Source organism: Guillardia theta (genome assembly GCF_000315625.1).
Source record: "Guillardia theta CCMP2712 unplaced genomic scaffold GUITHscaffold_60, whole genome shotgun sequence".
NCBI lineage: Eukaryota > Cryptophyceae > Pyrenomonadales > Geminigeraceae > Guillardia > Guillardia theta.
In genome coordinates this window covers 25,597-49,279 of record NW_005434614.1, presented here as the reverse complement: position 1 = coordinate 49,279, position 23,683 = coordinate 25,597, and the positions used below count along the sequence as shown (strand labels likewise).

General features: G+C 52.5%; 7 protein-coding genes across 7 annotated transcripts; 3 read left to right on the top strand and 4 right to left on the bottom strand.

The window, feature by feature from the left end:
- Positions 1-302: 302 nt before the first annotated feature.
- GUITHDRAFT_142025 (hypothetical protein) lies at positions 303-5,210 on the bottom strand (the record flags this gene model as incomplete). The annotated part of the gene is made up of 14 exons (XM_005828239.1): positions 303-1,703; positions 1,770-2,524; positions 2,626-2,667; positions 2,724-2,961; positions 3,097-3,142; positions 3,402-3,456; positions 3,519-3,549; positions 3,628-3,675; positions 3,727-3,789; positions 3,948-4,082; positions 4,235-4,393; positions 4,646-4,795; positions 5,015-5,054; positions 5,107-5,210. 14 exons carry the CDS (start codon positions 5,208-5,210, stop codon positions 303-305), a joined length of 3,267 nt encoding a protein of 1,088 aa, XP_005828296.1.
- A 2,442-nt stretch (positions 5,211-7,652) lies between these two features.
- GUITHDRAFT_142024 (hypothetical protein) lies at positions 7,653-9,176 on the top strand (the record flags this gene model as incomplete). Its single annotated transcript, XM_005828238.1, has 8 exons — positions 7,653-7,673; positions 7,747-7,814; positions 7,864-7,938; positions 7,992-8,050; positions 8,154-8,225; positions 8,347-8,551; positions 8,595-8,815; positions 9,067-9,176. 8 exons carry the CDS (start codon positions 7,653-7,655, stop codon positions 9,174-9,176), a joined length of 831 nt encoding a protein of 276 aa, XP_005828295.1.
- A 1,845-nt stretch (positions 9,177-11,021) lies between these two features.
- Positions 11,022-14,521, top strand: GUITHDRAFT_112525 (hypothetical protein; the record flags this gene model as incomplete). The annotated part of the gene is made up of 18 exons (XM_005828237.1): positions 11,022-11,079; positions 11,372-11,447; positions 11,506-11,680; positions 11,731-11,829; positions 11,883-12,237; positions 12,288-12,401; positions 12,458-12,588; positions 12,640-12,721; positions 12,764-12,885; positions 12,941-13,002; positions 13,061-13,209; positions 13,266-13,330; positions 13,389-13,428; positions 13,497-13,611; positions 13,661-13,691; positions 13,735-14,307; positions 14,353-14,388; positions 14,435-14,521. 18 exons carry the CDS (start codon positions 11,022-11,024, stop codon positions 14,519-14,521), a joined length of 2,370 nt encoding a protein of 789 aa, XP_005828294.1.
- A 141-nt stretch (positions 14,522-14,662) lies between these two features.
- Positions 14,663-15,463, bottom strand: GUITHDRAFT_153833 (hypothetical protein). The gene is made up of 2 exons (XM_005828236.1): positions 15,357-15,463; positions 14,663-15,286 (listed from the first exon to the last, which is right to left on the bottom strand). The coding sequence occupies exons 1-2, from the start codon at positions 15,456-15,458 to the stop codon at positions 14,921-14,923; spliced, it is 468 nt and encodes a 155-aa protein (XP_005828293.1). The 5' UTR covers positions 15,459-15,463; the 3' UTR covers positions 14,663-14,920.
- A 1,356-nt stretch (positions 15,464-16,819) lies between these two features.
- Positions 16,820-18,237, bottom strand: GUITHDRAFT_96015 (hypothetical protein). The gene is made up of 3 exons (XM_005828235.1): positions 18,092-18,237; positions 17,114-17,805; positions 16,820-17,066 (listed from the first exon to the last, which is right to left on the bottom strand). The coding sequence occupies exons 1-3, from the start codon at positions 18,213-18,215 to the stop codon at positions 16,932-16,934; spliced, it is 951 nt and encodes a 316-aa protein (XP_005828292.1). The 5' UTR covers positions 18,216-18,237; the 3' UTR covers positions 16,820-16,931.
- A 1,786-nt stretch (positions 18,238-20,023) lies between these two features.
- On the top strand, positions 20,024-21,733 carry GUITHDRAFT_164389 (hypothetical protein; the record flags this gene model as incomplete). Its single annotated transcript, XM_005828234.1, has 10 exons — positions 20,024-20,095; positions 20,399-20,449; positions 20,503-20,559; positions 20,720-20,767; positions 20,814-20,909; positions 20,969-20,994; positions 21,042-21,107; positions 21,156-21,249; positions 21,486-21,571; positions 21,621-21,733. 10 exons carry the CDS (start codon positions 20,024-20,026, stop codon positions 21,661-21,663), a joined length of 639 nt encoding a protein of 212 aa, XP_005828291.1. The 3' UTR covers positions 21,664-21,733.
- A 666-nt stretch (positions 21,734-22,399) lies between these two features.
- On the bottom strand, positions 22,400-23,414 carry GUITHDRAFT_112521 (hypothetical protein; the record flags this gene model as incomplete). The annotated part of the gene is made up of 8 exons (XM_005828233.1): positions 22,400-22,443; positions 22,483-22,567; positions 22,623-22,687; positions 22,750-22,883; positions 22,938-23,063; positions 23,111-23,162; positions 23,215-23,305; positions 23,358-23,414. The coding sequence occupies 8 exons, from the start codon at positions 23,412-23,414 to the stop codon at positions 22,400-22,402; spliced, it is 654 nt and encodes a 217-aa protein (XP_005828290.1).
- Positions 23,415-23,683: the final 269 nt, after the last annotated feature.

The following is a 23,683-nucleotide window of genomic DNA, read 5'->3' as shown; positions in this document are numbered from 1 at the left end:
CTGAAAGTGCCGTTTCCTGTTCAAAGACGCGGATGTTGTTGGCGGAACAACACATGGAGGCATATGTAGCAAAGGACTTGTAATCCAGACAGAAGAACAAGAACGAAGATAAGAATAGTCGACAAGGACAATGAGAGACGAGAACGAGATCAGAACAGGAAGGAAGAAGAAAGGGCGGCAGAGGGGGAGAGCAGGAGGAAAGAGCAGGAACAGCAAGATCAAACCACCACCACCACCACGAGCAGGGGACGAGGACGAGGACGAGGACGAGGACGAGGGTATCAGAGCGACGAGCTTCCACTTCACTTCCTCGTAAACAGGCGGGAGGAGCTGCTCCCAGGCTCGCTCCTCCTGCTCCTGTACGTCTCCAGGTCGATCTTCTTCACGTCGTGCCCCTCCCCTCTCCTGCCCTCGTTCCCCTCCAGCCTGGGATCCACAGGTTTCTCCCCAGCCCTTAGAGCCCTTTCCCTCGTCCCCCGTCCCTCTGCCAGTCTCGCCGCACGACTTTGCGGGCTCTCCAGGCTCAGCAGCAGCTTGAGCAGGCTCGAGGCCTCCTGGTGGGCAGCTGAGCCGCTGCTCTGGACCTCCATCACCTCGGAGAGGCAGCGGATCGCGTCCTGCAGGATGACTCGGTTCGCCATGTGCTCGTCATCGTCCACGAGCAAGCGCAGGGTGATGGAAGCCTCGGCAACGAGGGCGCAGGTGGGCTGCTGCTGGAGGACCTCCAGCAGGAACTTGATCGCGTTGGTCTGCACGATCCTCTCCCTCGCCGCCTCGCTCCTCTTGCTGAGGTTCTGCAGGAGCTTGAACCCCAGCAGGACGAGCTCGTCGCAGGCCCTGTGGAGCTGGATGCTCTTCACCGCAAGCTCGACGCCTCCCTCGAGGACGATGATGGGGATGTTCTTGGAGAAGGAGGCGGCAGCATGAAGGAATCCGCAGCAGTGGAGCTGGATGGAGGGGCGGGTGAGCCACAGCCACTCGCGCATGCAGCTGATCACGACAGAGATCATCATCTCGCTTCTCTCGTTAGGCACCCAGGCGATGATGCGCAGGAGAGAGCAGCTCTCCTCCAGCAGGCTGTCGTTGGAGCGGTGCGACACGAGGTTCTGGATGATCACGTCGTCTCCCTTGCACGTCACCACTTGGATCTGATACTCCCGACGGTCTTCGATGAGTCTCCGTACCGCCAGCATCCCTTTCACCTGCACCGTCGCGTTCTCCTGGAATAGCCGCATGCCCTCCACGATGGCGGCGATGCCCCCGGCCTCTGCGACGGTCTCCCTGTTCCTGTCCAGCACCGACAGGTTCCACAGGACCTCCAGCATGGAGATCGTTGCTGACTTCATCCCTCCCTTCATCACCTCCAGCACCGTCTGCACGCTGCTCGCGTCGAGCGCAAGAAGCTCCCCTTCCTCCTCCTGGCTCACGCTCGCCATCGCTAGGCTCGCCGACCTTACCAGCATCGGGTTCCCTCCGAAGTGTCTCATCGCGTCTGCTAGGACGTCCAGGCCACCTCCCACGAGGATCTGCCTCTTCTTGCGCTCGTCGCCCAAGAAGACCTTGAGAGCGTTCACACCCTCCTCAGCCACCGTCGCGCATGTCGGCAGCATCCGCATGTAGGAGACGATCAGCCGCACGTCTCCTCGTGCCTGTGCTGCCTTCACGCTGCGAGATACGATCCCGACAAGCCCGTCCTCCAAGCTCTAGAGCAAGACCGGGAAGTCAACAACATGCAGCACAACTAATTCCTCCCTCCTCCCCCTTCTCACCTTCTCTACTCCATCGATCGAGCTGTTTATCGCCTCCTCTATCCTGCAGAGATCCTCTTTGACCTTCTCCTCCCTCGACTTCGTCATTGAGATCGACTCTCTGCAGCGAACGTGCAGCAATGACATCTCCTGCGAAATGAGTTGCAGCCGACCCTTCAGCTCTTCCATCTCCTCCTCCTTCTGCTTGCACGTCTCTTCCTGCCCCCGCACCTTCTCCTCCAGCTCCTCTACCTCCTTCCTCGACCTGCGCGACCTCGAGGACTCTGCAAGATGGCCGGCACCGCCCTCCTTCTTCATCAGCTGCTCCAGAAAGCAGAGTGGCCCGTACAGCTGCGTCCTCCCTTCAATGGACGAGCGGCACTCAGGGCAGCTCTGCAAGGAGGAGGAGCCACAGGCCTCGTCGCAGCAGAAGCAATGCCCGCATGGCGAGCAGGCGACCTTGGCTGGTCGCTCGAGGCAGACGCTGCACTCGATAGCTTCGTGAAGGTCCTCCCACTTCTTCTTCAAAGTCTCGATCTCGCTGTCCCGGGAGGAGACGGTCTGGTGGAGCAGGGAGACTTCCGACTGCAGGTTCTGCAGCAGCTGCTGGTTGCTCTTGATCTCTGCCGCCATGGCCTCACACCGGATGTCATCGAACGCGATCTGTGTCATGATCTGGTTCTCCTTCATCATCAAGCTTCTCTCTAGCTCGCCGAGTCGAAGTTCCTTGTCCTCTAGCTGCCTCACCCGAAGCTCCAAGTCGGGTGGAAGTGCATCTGCTGGAGAGGATCAGGGCGACAGGGTAGAAGGGAAGCAGCGATCGTTGTATCACAAGCTTGCGACGTCTCTTTGTGTTGGACAGTCACAAGATCAGCACCTGTCTTGAACAACTTGACTTGTTTGCGATCATTGACGAGATCTGATCGGACATCAAGGTCACTCGAGTCCGAACTTGCAGCTGTCAAGTTCGCTCACCCTCCTCAGAATCGTCTCCATATGACGAAGAGATGCAGGCTATCTCCTCGTTAATCTTGTCTGCAACATCTGAACTCCCTGCCCCCCTCCTCTCCACCGTCTCCACGTTCGCCTTCATCTGCAGGCTGGTGCTGCTCAGCCCGGTCAGTCCAGGGACGCCAACCATCAAGGGAGCGTCACATCGGGGGGGTCGAGATTTCCGGTCCCTGCAGATGAGCAAGTCCAGCTGCAAGTCCAGCTGCAGTCAAGTGTCAGCAGGAAATCTGTAGAAGTTTGCGCCCGCACTTGGTTTTTCCGCAGCGAGGGCGCCAACATCCTTCTTCTGGCGAGTCAAGAGGGTCAGAGACCAATCTTTGTTTGTTCGCTGTATCACATGAACTTGTAATTTAGATTCCTCCCGTAGATCAACCCCAGCCATACTAGAAAGTTGTTCAGCGCGTGTTTCTAGAGGAGGAGGAGAAGGAGGAGGAGGAGGAGAAGGAGGAGGAGGAGGAGGAGGAGGAGGAGGAGGAGGAGGAGGAATTACTACCCCAGCGACTCCGCCCTGGACTTCACGATCTTGCCAGCAGAACTTTTTCCATGCGGATCTTCAAGAAGAAAATGATAGTGAGGCGGGAGAAGCATCGTTCAGTCGCCAAAAAAGTCCCAATCACAAATCAAAAGTTCACCATGTTTCACTTGCTGAAGGGAATTGCTTGTGGAAGACGATGACAGTGGAAGCGCTGGAGATTTCCTACAGGGTCGACAATCACAACTAAGGCTGACAGGCAAAGCAATCAACGGAAGCGAAGATACCTGACGTCACGAGCCGCAGCTTGGCCAACTGCTGCAAAATCCATAAGAAGAGCCCGGGACGTGGGAGTGTTCAAGGAAGGCAAGGCAGCAAAACTAGAGGCTAGCTCACCTTGATGCAGCTGACGACCTTCAATCGACCCCGAGAGAGCCTGAGGAGCTGAAAGGCGTTCATAGTCATTCCCTTATAGCTGGCAATGAGAGCTTTCACCTGACGAGTCCCTGACAGGCGGCCGATCTCCTCCAGCTCCTGCCCTGCTGTTCTTGACATTCCCTGCGCAGTATGTCACACAATCATGTTCTTGCCTCCCTTCCCTGCTTAGAAACCCTGGTTCTCTCCATCGTCCTGCCCCTCTCGCTCTATCTCTTCAAACATTCAATGACCATCTCTCCCTTGCTGACATCACCAACTATCTTCGACTCCGCTCTCACCTCGTCCTCGTCCTCCTCCTCGCTCCCGCGATGGCGACCGTCTCTGCCACCCTCCCTGTCTCCGAGGAGATAGCGACCTAGACACACTTCGCCTGCGCCAGCCCGGGCTGGGGCCCCGGCCTCCTCCTGGTGCTCCTGCCGAATATATCAGCCGCCGCTGTCTCCCTGCTGCATTCCATCGTCATCCTCTTCCCCTCCTTCTCCGTTATGGTCATCCTGATCGATGTCTCTCCCTTCCCACATCCGCCCCCGTCTCCTCCTACCTCGTCCCCCTCCTCCTCTCTCACCTCGTCCCCCTCCTCCTCCTCGCTCCCGCGATGGCGACCGCCTCGGCCACCCTCCTTGTCTCCGAGGAGATAGCGACCTGGACACACTTCGCCTGCGCCAGCCCGGGCTGGGGGCCCGGCCTGCTCCTGCTGGAGTCGGTCGCGCTCCTCCTTGAGTCGCTGCCCTCCATTCTCATCTACAATAAAATTCATTGATTGTTTGAATCAGGCGCAATTCATAGGGAGCCAAGTAACACATCAGGTACATGTCAAGCAAAGTTGTCAAACGGGTATATGTGTGAGAACGATCAAGAGTAAAAACTACAGGCGACCAAATCATGCGCTGAATATCTTGACGACAGATGACAGACAACATACAGGCCGCCAGACGGCCACTGCTCTCACTGTTTATCCTTATCCTGCCTCCCTCACCTGGTCCCCCTCCCCGTTCCCGCAGTGGCGATTGTCGAGGCCCCAATTCCCGCCCTCTCGGGGACAACGAACTTGACCGGCTTCTCTTCCGCTTTCCAGGGCTTGCTCCTCCACTAGTTTGGACAGCTCTGCCGCATCCCCCACCATCTCCTGCGAATCCTTCAGCTTCCACATCCCTTGCATCCTCCATGCATTTCCACTAGAATCTGCTCATCTTCCTCAGCCCTCGTGGCTGGACCCCGTGTCTCTCATCCCCGTTCTCACTTTCCCCCCATTCGCATGCGCGTTGTTGCTGAATTTCTCCACTGACCTTGCTGATCTCCCTTCCGTTCACCCGGCATGGAGCGCTTTGATGATGGTGATCTTGACCGGCTCCAACTCGGCGACGTCGGGCTTCCACTTGGACTTCCTGGACTGCACGTTACGTTCTGACGAGGCGAGAACAATTCTTCTCCTCCTACCTCGTCCCCCTCCTCCTCCTCGCTCCCGCGATGGCGACCGTCCCGGCCCCCCTCCTTGTCTCCGAGGAGACAGCGACCTGGACGGGCTCCGCCTGCGCAAGCATGGGCTGGGGGCCCGGCCTGCTCCAGCCGGCCGTGCTTCTTTTTGAGACGCATTCCCCTCTCCTCCACCTTTAGGTGAAGCAGATTTTCTCTTTCTCCTACGCCCTAAGGGTCCACCTTTACCTGCGATGCACATCTTTACCCTCACACCCTCATACCCCTTGTCTCATGCAAGTAGAGCACATTCAACAACATTCTGCTTCCCGCCTCTACTTCATTCTTCCCTCCGCGCACACAAGCAGAACACGCTATAGATTAATCCTTCTTCTACATGCTTCTTGGCACTTACTCCCGGAACCACTTGGCTACCCTTTCTCTAGCATCTCCTCGAACTCGTCGTCTACCTCGTCTGACTCCAACGTGTTGTGGAGTCAAGGATCTTGCTCCCCTTCTTCGTCTTGGGCGAGACCGGGAACTCGACGGGCTCCTCTCCCGCCAATCCGGGCTTTCCGAGCCTTCATCATTCCTGCTGCCTCGCATCGTGTTCCTGAGCTCTGCTGCTTGGTATCACTATATTCCACGATTATCGGAATGTTTGCCCACACCTTCATCAGTCTCCTGTCTTTTGTTAGCGATGGCAGGGGAGTTGGATCTGCCTCGTTTTGTCGGCAGACTAGCTTTCATCTCTTCTGAGTCAATTTTCTGGTTTGTTTCTGGCAAGCTGAAGTCACAACGATTCTGGAGGAATCTACAGGCAGCAAATACCTGGTCCGGTGTCAACGTCATTTTCTACTGTTGAGGACACACATGTGATTTCCGTCGTCTCTGTCTTCGCTTGTGACAGTGATAAATCTTACAAGATCACATTCAGCATCTCACAAGAATGCAAGTCAAAGGACCACCTCTCTGTGGACTTGACGGTATGTTTTTGTCAGCCTCGAAAGCATTACTTATTGTCCCCGATTGGAGATTGATCAACGATGACGAGGTATTTGCAGTAGCGCCGGATTGGTCTTGTATCCGTACTGTACTGCTCACATGGGAACGACTATCCCTTCAAACGAGAAAGTCACATCAACGACGTGAGCTCTTGAACTCAAAGCTCACAATGTTGGATTCTCACTACTGGAAACCGAGTCTGCCCTCTGCAGCGTGTCGCTGTACGGCGAATAAGGCTCGTCACCGCCTACCAGATCGTCACATGCAACTGAATGTCTGTTCATGCGGTTGTAATGGGGGGAAGTTTACCACTTGTCATCCGCCTCGCACGCCTTCTTCTGGATTGTGGAATAAACTGATCCTAGTTACATGTCTGAGGAGGAAGAGAAAGAGCGGCTCACCGGTTGTTCTCGTCTTTGCATAGGCTGGTTCACGAGCCTCAAGGAATTGTAGGCATTCGATGGTAGCGGCAAGCGATTCAAGGGCAACAGTGGCACCAACGGGGGGAGGAAATTAAAGAGAGGAAACGGTGGAAATAGAAAGGGATAAGGAAAATTGCGAGCTTCACCAGTCTGCGGGTTTTGACTCATACTTCCGCATACCTTACTGCACCTGTCATGAGAAGCATATAGAACTCTTCTCAGCTCTTAATCTCATCAGCATTTCCTGCATGTACATATTACAACCCCCTCATTCCACCTCCCATCCTCATCCCCCCCTCGCAACCCCCATCACCCTTCGCATGCCATTCCCCGATTACAACGCCTTTTACACGCATATTTCTTCCTTCCCTCCGAAACCCGTTTCCCACACTTTCTCCTCCTGCCTTCTCCTCCCACCGTTTCCTCTTCAAGATGTCCTCCCTGCTCCCTGCTTCGTCCCCCGCCCCTCCGCCCCCCCGCCCCCCTTCCTCCGCTCCCCTCCTCCATTCCTACTGGTCGCCCCATTACTCCCGCCATCGCTCCCTGAATACAAAAAATGTATCACCCCTACCCCCTCAATCTCTTGAAAATGCACCGGTAATTTCACTAGCCACCATCTTACCAAGGTTTGTGCCATGGTGGTTTTCCTCCTTCGCCTTGCGCTGATGCACAGGTACAGACCCGCAGCTCTCCTCCACCTCCTTCACCTGATCCTTTTCCGTTCCCTCCTCCCTCCTTCCTCCTTCCTCCTTCCTCCTCCCTTCTCCCTCGTTCCTCCTTCCTCGTTCCTCCTTCCTCCTTCATCCTGCTCCCAGGCCACCACTGCCTCCCTACTGCCTCCTCCTTCCTCCTTCCTACTCCTCCGTTGCGACCATTTCATGAATTTTCCATCGTTCATCCTCATTTTGTGGCCCTGCTTATTCCTCTTTAACCCACAATGGCTGTTTTGTGCATGTACAAGTTTCGAACCCACAAAGTGGTTTGAATTATCTTGCTGACGACGATTCTATGTTGTCATTTTTCCTCTGCCCACCTACCTGCATATCTCTTTGGATCTCCATGCTTCGCACTTCTGTGCTGTTTCCCTGAGAGGGTTTGCATGGCAGCGTACTTTGCCACTGTGCTGCCGTGAATTCGGACGCCATGGATCTCAGAGACGTCGAGGTTTTGACTTTCAGGAGGGGAAAGATGACAGCAGGTTGATGGAGGGTGCTGTGAAGACACTCGTGATGACAAGGACTTCATGCAAGGAAGGAGAGCGGCTCCTGTCCCCCAGCTGTCTTGCGTGAACGGACCTGCCTGCTCGTGCGTTCCTTGCGATATGCGACGCTACTTTCCTGACTGAGTTCCGCAGGAGGCATGCACAAGAGATTAGCGCGATCCAATGTCGTAATGTAGGAGCAGATGATCTTGGAGAAGTACAGTGGAGGTGTGAACAAGCTTGCCGACGTCAGGATGAGAGTTTTTTGAGCTTGATGTCAGATGTGATGTCGATCTCGACTCAAGCCTTCGTCTTGGAGAAATCAACGTCAATTGTGAAGGTACGGGAGCCTTTTGGCGCTGCTACTGCTGCTTTGGCATGCTATCATTGCCAAATGTGACATCCGACGGCTCTGATGCGATGTTTGATTCTGATTGTGGCAGGTTACTCCAGCAGGACGGATCGCCTGAAGCTCAGGGGAAGTTGCGGGCTGGAGTATTCTTTGCACTACACGAGTATGTTTGACCACAGCAGTTAACAACCCCACATAGTTTGCAATCGCGATAGAATATCTCTCTGCTGTGTTGAGTCATGAGGTTGTCCCGTGTTGACTCCAATCTCAAACTTTCAGAAAAGCAAGGAGACACTTCCCGGCCCCATCAAGACAACTCAAGACATGGATCGCGAGGCTCGAGAAGGAGCACGGGCAGGTCGTACTTTCGCCGCCGCCCTTGTGTGTGCACCATTATGACGGGATGTTTCCATACAGCTCCGACGACGACTCGCTTGCCTTCTGGATTCTAATTGCGGTTTTGATTGGCATCGGAATTCTTGTTTGCATGTAAGATGCCTGAATCCAAAACTTGGCGATGAGAAATCTCCAGGCGAGAGCGATCAAGCTCAGGAGGCGCGAGTGGGGGGTCGGGAGCTCATGGAGGAAGGCCACCCCCCTACAACCCAGACGCCCATCATGCTCCTCCTCCACCCTACAGTGCATCCCATGCGTACCAGGCGAACAACGGCTTCTTTGGCGGTGCAAATGGTTTTTGGACGGGAGCAGCCATCGGAGGAACGCTTGCCTCCCTGTTTGGAGGCAGACAAGGAGGTGGATGGGGTGAGGAGCAAGAAAACAAGAGAGCGGTGCTAAGACACAGTCTCAGGTTGGGGTAACGGATGGGGAGGTGCAGGAGGACATGGAGGTAGGAGGAGGGGTGCTTCAGTGGTTTCCTGAGCTTCTGCAAAGGATGGGGTCACCAAGGATGGGGATGGGGCGGACGCCCTGCCTATCATACCAGCACGCAATACCAGGTTACATGAGTCGATGTGCAGACTTTCTGTGCTCATCTCTTTGGGTAGGAGAGCTATCCTCGCCAACGCTGGAGCTCGCAGTCGAACGAGAGGCAGAGGCAGGAGGCGGAGGAGAGGAGATCTTCGACCTCGAGTACGTTGATCTAGATCTGCATTAAGTGGTCTAGTGTTGCTGACATGATGTTGCTGCAGCTGGTACGGTTCGTCGATCAACTGGATTCGGAGGGACTTCAACTCGTTAACATTAAATGCACTGAAGAATCTTCTTTATTCAGTTTTGATGTGGATTATAACAACTGACGTGCCGAAACAATCTGAGAAGCAAGAAGAGAATAGGAATGTGTCTTATCCAGAAAACGATTTTAAGTCAGAGAAAAGGAGAACTTGATTGTGCATTCGAAAAATCAATCGCAAATCGACCCCTTCACTAGTTCTTGTTATATGTCAGGCATTCCATCAACTCTTTTCCACGGTTCCAAAATCTTCGGGAGGTTGTAGCAGTGGTCTGCATTCGTGCAAGGGGAGCCAATGATCAAGGTGATGCTCCATGTGCATTCCGTACACCGGACTTGCACTTCTCCCCCATTCCACCTTATCGTTAACGTCGCCTTCATCCACCTCCTTCCCTTGATCTTTGAATGACTTCTCATGCTTGGCGCACAGCCTTCTTCCATCGTCAAACCCTAAGATATGTCGCACGATCCTAAAATTCCGTAAGTGTAGACCAGTCCCTCCAACGCGAGTGGTGCCGGTTTTTGTACAGGGTCTCCTGTGTCCTTGCTGGAAGTCGCTGATATCGTTCACTGTGCGATCCACGCCCACTACACATGATGAAACTTCACTCACTCCTTCAAGCACCGACTCGACTTCCTCATACAACCATAGAGGTCTTTTGACATGGGACAGAACTCTGCGATGTAAACTTTGCCTCTGATCGAACATGAGGGACCTGACCTGATACCTTATAGCAAGCAGGCTGTGACCCTTCCTGGACACTCGATCACCCCCTTTGTCTGAAGGGTGGGCATGTCTTTGCATCCTCTGCTGCTCCTGCGCCATGTAAGTTACTATGTGCATATCTCTTTTCAGAACCACTCAAGATGTTGTCCTGCAATCTCTTTTTTCGAGTGAGTATGGCAATGCTCTCTATCGCTGCAGTCTGTGAGTGTCACTGCCCCTTGCTGTCTGTCTACTCTGCTGTCCTCGTCCTGTCCCCTCTCCACTGTCCTCTTCGCCTCCCCGTATCTTTGTTCTTTGCTCCACTCTTCTCCTCCACTACAAATCTCGCCTATCATATACCCCCCCGACAGCGCCCCATAAAAGCCTCTACCCCACCCTATCAAGTCAGCACCCCACCCCGTCTATGTGACATTTTTACACCCCCTCTGAACCACACAATTGCACCCCCACCCTACTGCCAGCTCTAAGTCTTGAGACCAAAGTTTTTATAACAATAATTTTAGATTATGGTACTATTTTTAAAACTATTTATGTAGACCCCCCCGAAATGCATTTTATTATTTTTGGTCCCTTCCCTTCAAAGTGTGTTTTTCGTATCTAACGCTCAGGGGGGGTGGGGTACCTAGAGGGTAACCTAGACGGGTACCTAGAGGGGTACCTGGTAGAGTACCTCTGGTGGGGTACCAAGGGATGTGGGAGAATGAGGGGGATGATCAGCTGGATCAGATGGGTCTGAGGTGGGATGCGGGTTCTGGAGGCAGTCCGACGGTCGGGGGATGAGGGTTATCGACAAGTGGCCCTAATGTGCTGCCGCCGGATGCAGCCTACATGCGGTGAGGGGAAGGAGAAGAGGAAGAGAAGGCGAGGGAGGGGATGGTGAGAGGGAGGGAACAGGAGCGAGGATGGCGGACACGTAGAAGAGAACAGAGAGGAAGTCAAGAGCCGCTGAGCTCCTCACATGTCAGTGTGAAAGTTGAACGAGATCCGTGGCTCGTGGGTTGATGATAGGATGTTTCCACTTTCGGCGAGACGTAATATCTCAGATGTGTGTAGGGGGCAAGTGTCCTGTTGTTGGCAATGTTGTCTTGTGGAGTGATCACGGTTGTGATCAGCGGTTTATCCGTCACGAGTCAGATCGCCTTCTGAATATTTCTATGGAACGCCCCAGCTCGATTGATCCTGGTCTCTAGTTCTTCAACACGTTTATCTTCAGTAGAGTGGGCAAGTGCACTGCCTAGAGGCAGGTCAAGAGGGGAGAAAGTTGAGGAAAGGCAGTGGAGAGAAGACAAGAGATGAGGCAGGGAGGGAGGAATCGTCAATTTCTGACTATGTTGTAACCGACAGGCAGTGGGATCATAGCAGCCTCAAAGTCTTGACGGCGCTGCAGCATCAGGCAGGGGAGGAATGAGGATGAACGGTCTCAGGGAGAAGCGCCAGCATGATGAAGACTCTTACATCTCAGACACCAGGTCGATGCCTTCTCCTCCTCTGTTCCCACCGATCCCTCACTCTTGCTCGACCTCGCAGCTCGAGCTTCGATCCCCCGGAGCCACACTTCGTAGCACCAGACACGCTCATGTCGCCGAGCCCTCAGCAGGGCGCGAGAGTGCAAGACATCGTTGACTGCGAGACTGTGAACGAGTCCACGAGCTTGTATACAGTCGGACTTCGTCTATCCGACATGCTCCCTCACGTGGTGGAGGTAGAGTATCTGACGAGCGCTGGTTCAAACGATGACTGTCACGAGGACAGGATGTTGTTGATGCGAGAGATGCATCGAACAGAAGCAGGAGGGCAGCGTTCACGGTCGGAGACATCCTGCTAGGAATCGACGAGTTCCCTGTTGAGCTGGTATCTCACTTTCTTGTGAAGGAAACAGGTATTGATTGTGATGATGATATCAGGCAAAGCCAGAGATTGTAAAGAAGCTGCTCACTGGCATCAAGGACAGTTTGGTGAAGTTAGTATTCCAGAGGCCAGACAAGTCGTGCTATGATGTTGTCATCAAGCGGAACATCGAAGTTGAAACGCACGAAGAACAAAAGTGTCTCTATGAGTTCGCAGATAGAAGCAACTCAGATATTGCTCTTGATCGCTCTGCCTTGGCCATCCTACAGGTCAGTGTGAAGTCTCTTGATTTCTTCTTTGAATCTGGGAGCCTCCAGGATATCAGGAACAGTATCTGTGACGTGCATGAGAAACCATTGGATCTGATCAGCCGGTCTTTCATGACGGAAACCACTCTGGCATTCCGTATAGGTGACCCATCTCTTCACTGACGACCAATCAGTTTGATTCACATGGGACAGGAGTCGAGAAAGCCGGCGATGGGACCATTCGATCCTGCACTGTCACTTCAGTTGTTCCTGGGAGTGTGGCCGACCTGTGCCACGGGCTGCAGGTTGGAGATCTGATACATGCGGGTAAGGCTCGTAGTGTCCCTGTTGCGATGTGCTCGTCTGAGAGAGTGGAACGCCAGTGGAAGATGCTTCAGTGAAGTCCATGGGAGAAGACGAGCTGATCGAGCGCATGTACGGAGATGGCCGGGTGGGGTCCAAGTGCAGGTTGACAGTGCAGAGCTCCAGGAGCGGAGAGATCAGAGACGTGGAGGTGCCGCCTGAAGCAAGTGTCTCCAAGGTGCTCCTGATCCTGTGCCTCTAGGTACGGAGGACGAACGCAAGCGCTGCAAGTGAGATGGAGGATTTCTTCCTCTTGGCGCGAGACCATTCGCAGCTCATCTTCGGTGAGAGCTGCTCCTTGCCGAAAGGGAGTGACAGGCCGGCAGATGGTGTCGACAGTGTGGATCTAGAGTACTCGCTCAGGCTGCTGTTGAATCAAGCCATCAACATCGAGAGACTTCGAGTCATCAACGAACAGTTGCTCTCCGCAAGGCTCACAAACCTTCAGGTGTGTTTCTGAAGCGCAGGTCGACTTTGAAAGTGCTGAATGCGATCCAATGCAGTTGAAGTTGTTTCATTGTCATGAGGAACTCATCAAGCGAATGAAGCCAGCGAAGCTTGAGAGGTTGTACCCCGCCTTGCTTGAACAACTCCTTCAAGCCCGACTGACCTGGTGTCTCAAGGTTCGAAAACGATGAGATGACATTACAAGCGAATTCGCAAGGATCTTTAGTCAGCCAACAGAAGAAGACTACACACACCGAACATGATGAAGCTCTCCTTGATAAAGAGATTGCGCACAACGTCAATCAGCTGCTCGCAAATGGTCTCGGTGAGACGAAGGCTGTATGACCAACATGAAGGATTCAGAGCTAAGAATTCTTACAGGAAAAGAGCGTCTCATCGAGATTTTGAAGTCAATCGCGGAATACCCACGATCGAGAACAGAGGAGGTACAACTGTAGCATGAGAGGCATCGTCGTCGTTTCCTCTTCTCACTCCCACAATCAGGTGTTGCGTCTGCTGCGATTCGGCAAGGGAGCAGGAGACGGTGAGCTCGAGAGTCTCCTTGACGCGCTGGACGGGCCGGTAGGCTTCCCCCTCCTTGACCTCCGATAGTGAGCGACCAGCTGCAGCCGAGGATGACGAGCACAGACCTCAAGGACCTTCAGGACGCGGAGAAGTACTTCAGCCTCGAGCTCGATGCTCGAGAGAAAGAGAACCAGGGCCTCAGGTGAGCCGGCAGCAGGCGAGCAGCAGCAGCACTGACGGGCTTGCCACAGAGCTGAGCTGGAAGAGACTTACCAGCACAGGGTAACGCTGTAGCCCTCGCTTTGCTCCTCCTCATGTTCACCAGGCTGTGCTCATTCACGAACTGAAGGAGTTGAGGGAGTTCAAAACTAAGAACGAGGAAGCTCCTCATACGTCTCCTGCCTCGGGCCCCTCCCTTCCTGCTGCTCCTCCTCCGCCTGCTGCTGTTGCCCCTTCCCCTGCTCCTTCTGCTGCTCCTTCTGCTGCTCCTCCCCTTGTCTCTCCCGCTGTTCCTGCCCTTCCTGGTACTCCAGCTCCTCTGCAGGTGATGTTGCACGCCTTCGCTGCTCCCTCAATCGCAAGAGTTGACGCGCAACAGGATGGGGAGAGAAACGTCGATGGAGCGACAAGAGAAGGCGACAAGAAGCCGGCTCAAACGCCGCACGCCGATCAGCCCGCGCATGCGCCGTCGAGTCGCGATCGAGAATCAGCCAGCGCCATGGGGGGAAGGAAGACTGCTGGAGTCGGCATGCTGCTGGAGAAGCACGAGGCGACTGGCAAGGTGTTCGTCAAGAAGATTCACAGCGGAGGATCCGTGGAGGGGGACGGGAGGATTCGGGTCATGGACCGCCTGCTCAAAGTGAACGAGCAAGTCGTGGACGACATGTCGCTCGCTGAGGTAGGAGGATGTGGCGGCTGGCACGCGCGTCTCACGCTCCTTCAGGTCCTGGAGCTTGTCAAGGGTGAGGAAGGAACGGAGGTGAGGAGCAGTGAGCTGTCAGCCTCCCCCTCACCGCGTCCTTCAGGTGTCCCTTGAGATTGCTCAGAAGGTTGTTAGGGGAGGCAGCGTGGAGGAGGAGGTTTGCGAGTCGTCTCATGTTGCTGAGATCTGACATGCTTGACGCCTCAGGTTCACACTCTAGTCCTGACGAGGTCGCAGATACAAACAAACAGAGTCCATTCGTCACCCCACACCGAGACGTGGACGAAAATTTACACCTAGACGCACTCACAGGCAAAAGTTGCAAGAAGCTCAGTTTAGCTCGTTTCTTCAATCTCACAACAAATGAAAAACATTATGGAACAAATACTTGCTGCAATCGCCTGGGATTGTTCTGATCCAAGAGTGCAACTGATTACTCTCATCCACACAAGCCGTCATCACGTTGTTCTCTGCTCCTCCTCCTTCCCTCGCCGTCCACCGTGCAAGCAACAAGATTCAAACATTGACTCGCACTTCACTGCTCCTCCTCGCTTCTCTTGGCGTTAGGAACAGTCTCGTCCGCTCGCCTTCATTCGTTCGTCTGCTCCAAGTCTGCGCGCAGTCGATCTTGAGCCACAAGAGCATGCCTGCCACCCTCCTCTATCCGCACAAACTCTTGCGCCAGCATGGGCGAGCTCACGATCCTCTCCTTCAGCAACGCGATCACCATCGCTCGATGCTCCGCGTTCTTGCAAGCGCAGAGGCAGTTCAACGAGCATAGGGGCGATCGGCATGCCGACATGCAGTCCGGTGAGCAGGTGGTGGGAGAGACCTGGGGGTCTCTGCACGTGCCGGCAGTGTACTCCATGGTTTCAGGATCATCCATGGCCTGCGGCTCCGCCCCTACCTCGGAGGACACGACCGGCGAACCTCCCCATGGCATGTCGAGGTAGATCTGTACGCACGGAGAAGGTGAGCAGACGTAAACAGCTGAGCCAAGGAGAAGAGCAGCAGCTAGATATCACCTCGTCCGATGTCGGAGGAGAGTTGGGGTCAAAACTCGCTGCTGCTGCCTGACGGCAGAGAAGGAGCGAGACGACAAGCCACAAGCAAGTCCTCGCTTGCATGTCCTGGAAGACACAAGTCATGAGACAGCTGATGTAGGATGAAACAGCCCATGCAAGCCTCCCCTTCTATCAGTTCGAATGCTAGCTTCCAGTACAGCATCACCTTGCTCCTTCTGTCCCCTCCCCCGGTCAACTCTGACTGCTCTGGGACACCAACAAAACCACCCCAGCATCATTCGCACCAGCCTGAACCTCAACCAACAGGACGGCTGCGATCTTCTACTACATCTTGCTGCTCTCACCATGCCTCCTCCTCTCCTCCTACCCCGTCCACCGACATCGAAACTCGCGCTCCCGCTACCCCTCCAGTAACAATTTTAGCCATGGCGAATATGGCTGTTGGCGAGATCAAAGCGTTATAGACCGTTTCAAACATTTTACAATATTCTTTTTTGTTTTTTGTTTCTTCCGTTTATCAAAGAGCAGGAGGGCGGAGGCTGGAAGGAGGAAGTAGGGAGGAGGGAGGAGGGAGAGGATAGAGCGCTAAAGTCGCAGCACCCACAGGAAACAGACTCGTATGACGACAGGGAAGAGACCCTAATTTAGGATTACGCGGATCAACAGAGGTAGAGACTCAAGTAGACTAAAACGAGGCCCCCGGCTAAACGATTGCGAGCTTGAGGCAATGCCATGGTTCGAGACGCCGGAGGACTTTCTGCAGGCAATCAAAGATGACAAGGTCGAGGATGCTGTTGCATGGAACCTTGCAAACATGGAGAGGTGACGATGGTACATTCTGCTGTGGGATAACTGATCTTTGGTGCCTCAAGCCTGTTCCCAGAAATTGCAGAAGCTCTCGCAGTGAACACAAGATTGAAGTTTCTCACCATACACAACTGTGGCATAACAGATGAAGTTGCTCAGCTACTTGCCGAAAGCCTACTTCAAAACTCCACACTTCGAACATTTGATTACAGCCATGTACCTGAAAATGCAACTCGGTCCTTTCTGATGCGACTAAAACAGAACAAGATGACTCTTCACGGTTTGAATGTGATTGGATCTGCATGGAATGCTCGCTCCGAGCGTGGAAGGGTATCTGTGATTGAGGTTGCAAAGTTTTTGTAATCGTTTCGAGATTCTGCAGGAGATTTCGGTATCAGGAGGAAAGAAGTTGAGTTCTCAACATAATATCAGAACGCGAAACGACAGCGTGGATACACAAAACAGTCAGGAGAGATCAACCGGCCAGAACGACAAACTTTCACTTGCCGATGCTAAACATGTAACATCCGTGTTGTTTTACGCGGTAGACTCGCTAAAGGACATGTTGCAGATTTTCATGTCAAGAAAAGCAATGGTAAGGAGAAAGTCATCCATCAAATACATCAAGATAGAGGGCGAATAAATGATCTGAAGTTCAAACCAATAAAAAAACTGTAATGATTAATGCAAGAAATTATGTCAAGAACGTTTCGAACTGTTTGCCAAGCTTTGCATACTCACAAACAAAAGTTATTTGCAGATATCAGCTTACTCGCTGGACGAGCCTCCCTTGGCATCCGGGTTGATAAACTCCTTGATCTTGTCATAACCAACCAACACCAAAGCACCACCCATGCCACGCAAAACGTTAGCTCCGGCTCCCTTGAAGAAGGCGTTAAAACCCTGCCATTTACAGTTAGAACCGAAACTTCTTCATTCATGCTTCTCACCTCCTTCTGGAAGATCTTGACAAAGCAATCAATAGTTCCGTTGTAAAGCCTCTCCTTGGCGCCAGACTGCATCATGAGACGACGGCGAACAGTATCGAAGGGGTAGGAAGCAATGCCAGAGGAGGCAACAACAGCTTGAGCGATGAGGAACTTCATGAGAACGTTGTTGGGCTTGAATACACCAACAGCGCTGTCATAGAAACCGAAGTAGGCACCACGATACACGATGATTCCAGCAACGGAGATTCCGAATCCCTGGTAGAGTGACATCACACCTCCACGGTTGGCGGTCTTCATAACACAGTCAACGAGGCCGTTGAACTCACGGTTAGCACCCTTGCCAACGTCAGCACCAAGACGGGTACGAGCAAAATCAAGAGGATAAACAATGAGGAGGGAGGCAGCTCCGGCAAGACCACCAGAAGCCATGTTAACTCCGAACCAGGGCCAAAACTGAGTCTTCTGATTGTACTTGGGGAAGATTGACTTGAAGAAATCCTTGAATGCAAAGTTGAAGGCCTGGGTGGGGAAATAACGGATAACGTTGGCAAGGTTTCCACGCCAGAGGGAGTTGACACCCTGCTCGTTCGAGACGCGCACAAAGCAGTTCACGATGCCAGTGTAGCGAGGGACCTCTCCACTCGCAATCTTGGGGTTGGCATCCTGAGTCTGGATGAGGAGCTTGACACGCTCTGCATATTGCAATCAATAAACCAAAGTTAACCAATCGAGCAGAATTGCTTTCTCAGTTCGTTGTAGCGAAACAGCAAAGAATCTAAAGCATCTGTGAATGTTCCAGGTCTATCGGCAAAATATTTGCAAGGATCATTAGCACTACATTAAATAGATCATCTCACCCTACTATCACCTATACCCGACAGACTGCCACTCAACCTATCCTCAGTACTCTTCTTGCACCCCCCGCCCCCCCCTCCCCCGGTCCTCATCCATCAACCACGAAAAAATCATACAACTCACCGATGGGAGCAACGACGGTCTTCGAGATACCAGCTGCAGTACCACCAGCAAGCCAATCCTTGGCGATGGCGATGACCCTCTCTTGGGTGGAGGGAACGGTCAAAGCTCTCTGCTCCTTCTGCATTCTGAACTCGAGGACGCGTGTCGTCGCTGCACGTTCCCAACACTACACCACCCCCTCCAGTACCACCCCCTGTCCCCCGATCTCCTGACCCCTTGACCCCTGTTTCCTCACTACCCCTACCTCCGAATATCCCGCTTTCATTGAGTGCCCCACCACTACCCCCGCAATTTACTTCACGGACCCACCCACCGATCCTACATTGTATACCCCACCCTACAATTGAGATGTTAACCTACCCCACTTGCTCGTCTTTTTGTAGGGAATTTCCATCAGACATACCTGACCCCACCTCTATTACTTTGTCCCACCCTCACCCACTCACCCACCCTTTTAGATTCCCGGACCTCACCCCGAAATGCCAAACGGCCTCCACAAACCCAATCTATGACTACTACCCCACCTAGTCCTCCGAGATTCCCACCCACCCTACAGGGCCCGCTTTCATCATTCTCTGACCCCCGCCATATCCTTACGCCTCACCCTAATCGGTATCGACAAAGGTCCTACCCCAACATTTTAGCACAAAATGATGGGTAAAGGGTAGCACCTGGATATCCTTGTTTGGGTCCGAGGAACTTGGTAGAGACTACGATACGACCTACCCTCCATGAATAGGACCCCACCCCTTATGTTCAGCTCTCCCGGAGTTCGCTTGCCAAGACACCACCCCAACTCTTTTGACCCCCCGGGGGGTGCTCTTCAAAGCTGAGCTATAGCCAATACCCTGTTGTCCAACTGGTACATTCCTGGCACTTTTCTTAATTGTGGAACCAATCATTCAAGAGGTAGATGCTATGATCTCGCATTCAGGGTTACCACCATCCACTTCTGAGGATGAAGTACCCCTTCAATCCTCATTTGCGAAGATAGCCCTACCCACCCTTCCCTACTAATTGATAGTTGAGAAGGTTACCCCACCCCTCTGTAACTTGCTACACCCTCCTCGGCTTTTTTTCCTTTTCAGTCAACTTTACGTCAATGGACTTGCCCTGGGCCCACCCCTACCTCCTCTCAAATCAAACTACCCGTGATTTAATCCATGATTTAGACTTTATCTAACCGGTACATTTTACTACCCACCCATGAGATCGAAGAATTCTTCAGACCCTTCGTATTGGTACAAATCTTTATGAGATACCACCCCTCGCCCTTCCCCCGGCTTGCTGCCCCTTGAATTCAGTTGACGGTTGCCCCCCACCCACCACTACCCAACCCTGCAACCCTTCTAATCCAACCCAACTCTGTCCTCTATTTGGTGACCCCTACACATGCACGAATCTCTAAATCAATTTATGATGAATAAAGGGTATCAGCTTTACTTGCCAACTGCACGTACCACTACCCATGAACCCCACCCACACTTCACCCCCACCCTAAAATGCCAGTACCATACCCGCCTGCCAAGGCACGTGCCTTGACCCACTACATCCCTTCCCGGGGCTGGTATACACCCCCCCCACACACCCCTTCATCCTAGCATCCCTCACCACCCCAACACTATCACAACCCCTTATGTTAGCAACCCTACCTGCCCAATCTAGCGATCGATGTGAGTTTAACAGGGGTGTGATGGTGATAACCCCACCCCTTTAAAGTTCCTTGAGCAGTCGCACCGGCCATGGCCTCACTTTGTCGCACAAATTCAGTCAGTCAGTACGCCGGCCGGGGGCTTTATGACCGGACCCGGGAATTTTATCGGGCCCTCCCGGCCGATCAGGGCCTTCTTTAGCTTAATGGGTTTAGTCCTTCTTTAAAAAGGATTAGCAAAACCCAATGAGCTATTGGATTTCACCCAGGTTTTCACCGCCATGGCGGCACGAATTGCCGTGATCTGGCTCCATGGCCTTGGTGATCGTGGAAGCAGCTGGAGCAATTTGAGGGTGAGGCGTGATGGTTGATTGTTGTATCGCATGATGCTCTGCTCCTTGTTGATGCTGATCGTTGATCTCCTGCTCGTACCTGGGACACCACAACGGACAGCAGGTGCCTGCTTCGCCGATCCCTGTTCCCCAACCTCCTCCCACAACTCGTCGTCGGAGTCAGAGTCACACGATGTGTGACCTGTAGCTCGACCCGAAGTGTTATGTGTTGACCTCGGTTGTCTCCTGCGGCTCTGATGCTAAGATCTGTTTGTCAATGGTTCAATCCGGTCCAACCCAATTGACGAGATCGCTGGTTTTCAGGGAGAGGTGAACATCGGAGCTCCCATCGAGTGGCGCTTCCCCGATGCCCCGGTAACAAAGATCCGCCATCTTGAACCATCTCTTCCATGCTGAGGTGTTCATAGATTGCGCCTGTCACGTGCAATGGTGGTTACCGAATGACATCTTGGTTCGACATTGAGGTACGAAAACTGAAGTTTTCACCTCACCTCTTCTTCTCTGCTTCTCCTCCCCGTTTCATTCCTTCACATAGGATTTTGAAGAGAGGATACATCCATCCTGTTTCACATCCTTGCTCTGCCCCGCTCGTTTCTCCGTGATTGCGTCTGACGTCGAACGAAGGAAATTCCTGTCATGCCGGACGCCAAAGATTACCCCGATGACATTAAGGTGAAGGTCTGGCAAAGGGAAGAAGGCGAACTCATAGCGGCATCAGTCCTCTGTGGGGATCATACACAACATGATCGGAGATCTGGAGAAAGCTGGTTTTGATTCCAAGAACATCATAATTGGAGGGTTCTCACAAGGAGGGGTGAGACAATACACCCATCAAACTCCCCCATCCTGACCGGGTTGCTTTCTTGTCAACAGGCGTTGTCGATCCAGTCTGTCTTGAGGTCTGTGGATGCTTTGTGTGGTTCATCGTCACATCAGGCACCCGAAGGTACCCGAAGCGCCTGGGAGGTGCGATCTGTTTCAGCGGTTGGCTGATGGAGCGCAATGGGCTTTCGTGAGCATGCCTGCGATAGCTGTCTTTCGTTTGTGATGCTCGCTTTAGGAGCTGGACCCAGGAGGCGAACAAAGAGACTCCGATCTTCTGGGGGCACGGAGCAGACGATATGACAGTCCACTTCTCGAATCAGGAGATTGGAGTGAGTCCAGTCAGACTCTTCCTCTCCCTCTCTTTACCTCCACCTACCTCCTCCTCCTGTCCTTCATCTTGCTGATCTCCTTCCTCTTTCATCTATTTTGTTTTGCTCAACCTTCTACCTCCATCATCCTCTCCTCTGACCCCCGACACCGTCCATTCCCTTGTGCTCGTACACTCCTCTCCTCGTCCCCCTGGATCGATTCTCTCCGTACCTATGTGGTGACTTGCTGTTGTCAGGTGAAAGCGCTGCAGGAGCATGGGCTCAAGGTAGTTGCGAAATCTTATGACGACTTGCCGCATTCTACATGCCAGCAAGAGCAGAGGTCTGAAAGTTCGTATGAGATGTCCGGGGTTGTTTTGACTTGACAACAGGGACATGGCAAAGTTCGTTGCAGACATAGTGAACGCGTCATAGAAGCGCATGCAAATGTTTCAACTTGCCTTGCAATACAATTGCAAACAGATCGTTTTTTCGTCGAGTTGATAAACAAAATGCACAAGGTTGGATGTAGTTCATTGCGAAGATGATTTACGACCATGATTCACAAAGGCACACTAGTTTCTTCTGTCTTCCCTTCGTCCTCTCCACAAGACATTTGTTCGCACAAACTCTACAACCTTCGAAAAACATTGTTATGACCCCTGGCAAGAGAAAATCTAACTGAACAAGCAGGACTGTAATGAGCATGGGGTACAGCGATCACCCTTCATCTTCATTGTCGTTTGTGAAAGAAAGTTATTGAATATCTTCATGTGAAACAACACAAACACCAAAGCTTCATCAATGACTTCACTGAAGTATCTCAAAGAAAAAAGAAAAGTGTTTTTATTCCGGTCATATTTCAGTCGGGTTCCAGGCTTTTAGTCATATTCGAAACTCAATGATCTTCCAAGTTTGGAAACGAGAATATCAGGAACATCTGGGGTTTGCTTGAAAAATCTGTCCAACTGAAAGGTAAGGGCCATCGCCACCATAACATCATCATAACGTAACCTGGAAGGTGTCGCCGATCTTGTTTGATTCTCTCTGTCTCTTTGGGGATAGGCCTTTCTCATCCTGAGTTTTGAGCTCTTTGCAAAATAATCATCATGACAACAAAAATAAATCCTGTCATTGCAGCACCTGTCGAGATTCGTTTCTTGACAAATTTTCAGAGCTGCGGGATCTCGCAATGCTCTGCCGATATTATCAGATCTGCACATAGAGGCAACAATGATATGATCACATCTCGACTTTGGTTCATCTGCTCCAGAATCGAGTGGGTGGTAGGTAGCAGTTTTGCCGTAAGAGCACTCCTTTGCTTCATTGCAACGTTGACCTTGAATCAGCATGAGCACAATCGATATCACAACAGCATGAAAAGCGCAACACACCGAGGCGTTGATCTGTCTACGAGCATGCAAGGAATTGGTTAGCTTCTTCCCTGAAAGGCCTGCACCTGCCGTTGCCCCTCACTCCTCTGCTCCTCGAGACAACTTGGACACACAAGAAGAAACTCACCTGAATTCTTCAAGACGAAGAGTTCTTTCGCTGTGTAGAACTGCTTCGTTGGATGATTCGCATCGTTCTTGCGACGCGTTAGATTGAAGGTCTCAGTTCGAAATATTCTTCCAAGTTCATCTTCGATCGTCGAGCTGTTGAAAGGTCTCTCTTCAGAGTGGCTCTGACATGCAAGAGAAGATGAAGACCTGTGTTGAAAGGGGAAGGCAGCGCAAACAATGTTGGAAACGAAGGCGTAGAGGGTCTCGAAGAATTTTCGGTCTTGTTGCGCAGCTTGCGACTTGCTGTAATGCATTATGATGAAACAGTAATATCTGGGTGATAGATTACAAACAAAGAAATATGTTTCCTTCTTCCTTACGTCGAAACTTCTCTCATTGTCTGATCAAGTATGCTGGATGCCTTTTCTTCCTCTGCGATCTAGTTAAGTCGTGCTGATCGCAACTAGACATCGTCTCTACCAACCTGTTGTGACAACAAAAGATTCATCATCACTCCTCTCTCTGATGTCTTTCCGTTCCAGAGTCTTGAGAAGCGCAGCAAAATAATCTAACGCCTGAGTGACGGCGATCAGGTTTGCGCGAGATTAGTTGTTACAAATGTGTTACAGCGCAAAGAAAGTCGTCGCAGAGCTGTGATCTGTAGAAAGTCTGAAACGCCACCATGTCTCCAAACCTTTCCCGGACATCCTGAAGAGCCAATCCTGATCTCAACTTTTCAGAAAGACGTTCTGTCAATAAGGTACAAGATTCGTCTTCGATTATTTCCTCGTTTGTTCAATATCCCAACATGCACAGCCACAAAAGAAAGACATGAAACAATTTCTGCTGCTACTGCTACTGCTGCTGCTGCTGCTGCTGCTGCTGCTGCTGCTGCTGCTGCTGCTGCTGCTGCTGCTGCTGCTGCTGCTGCTGCTGCTGCTGCTGCTGCCTCG

Coding starts and splice junctions, on each gene's coding strand:
- GUITHDRAFT_153833 (XM_005828236.1), bottom strand. CDS start 15,458: ATGCAAGCGAGGACTTGCTTGTGGCTTGTCGTCTCGCTCCTTCTCTGC. Junction 15,287..15,356: donor CTCCTCCGACATCGGACGAG/GTGATATCTAGC, acceptor CCGTGCGTACAG/ATCTACCTCGACATGCCATG.
- GUITHDRAFT_96015 (XM_005828235.1), bottom strand. CDS start 18,215: ATGCAGAAGGAGCAGAGAGCTTTGACCGTTCCCTCCACCCAAGAGAGG. Junction 17,806..18,091: donor GACCGTCGTTGCTCCCATCG/GTGAGTTGTATG, acceptor TGCAATATGCAG/AGCGTGTCAAGCTCCTCATC. Junction 17,067..17,113: donor TCAAGATCTTCCAGAAGGAG/GTGAGAAGCATG, acceptor TGTAAATGGCAG/GGTTTTAACGCCTTCTTCAA.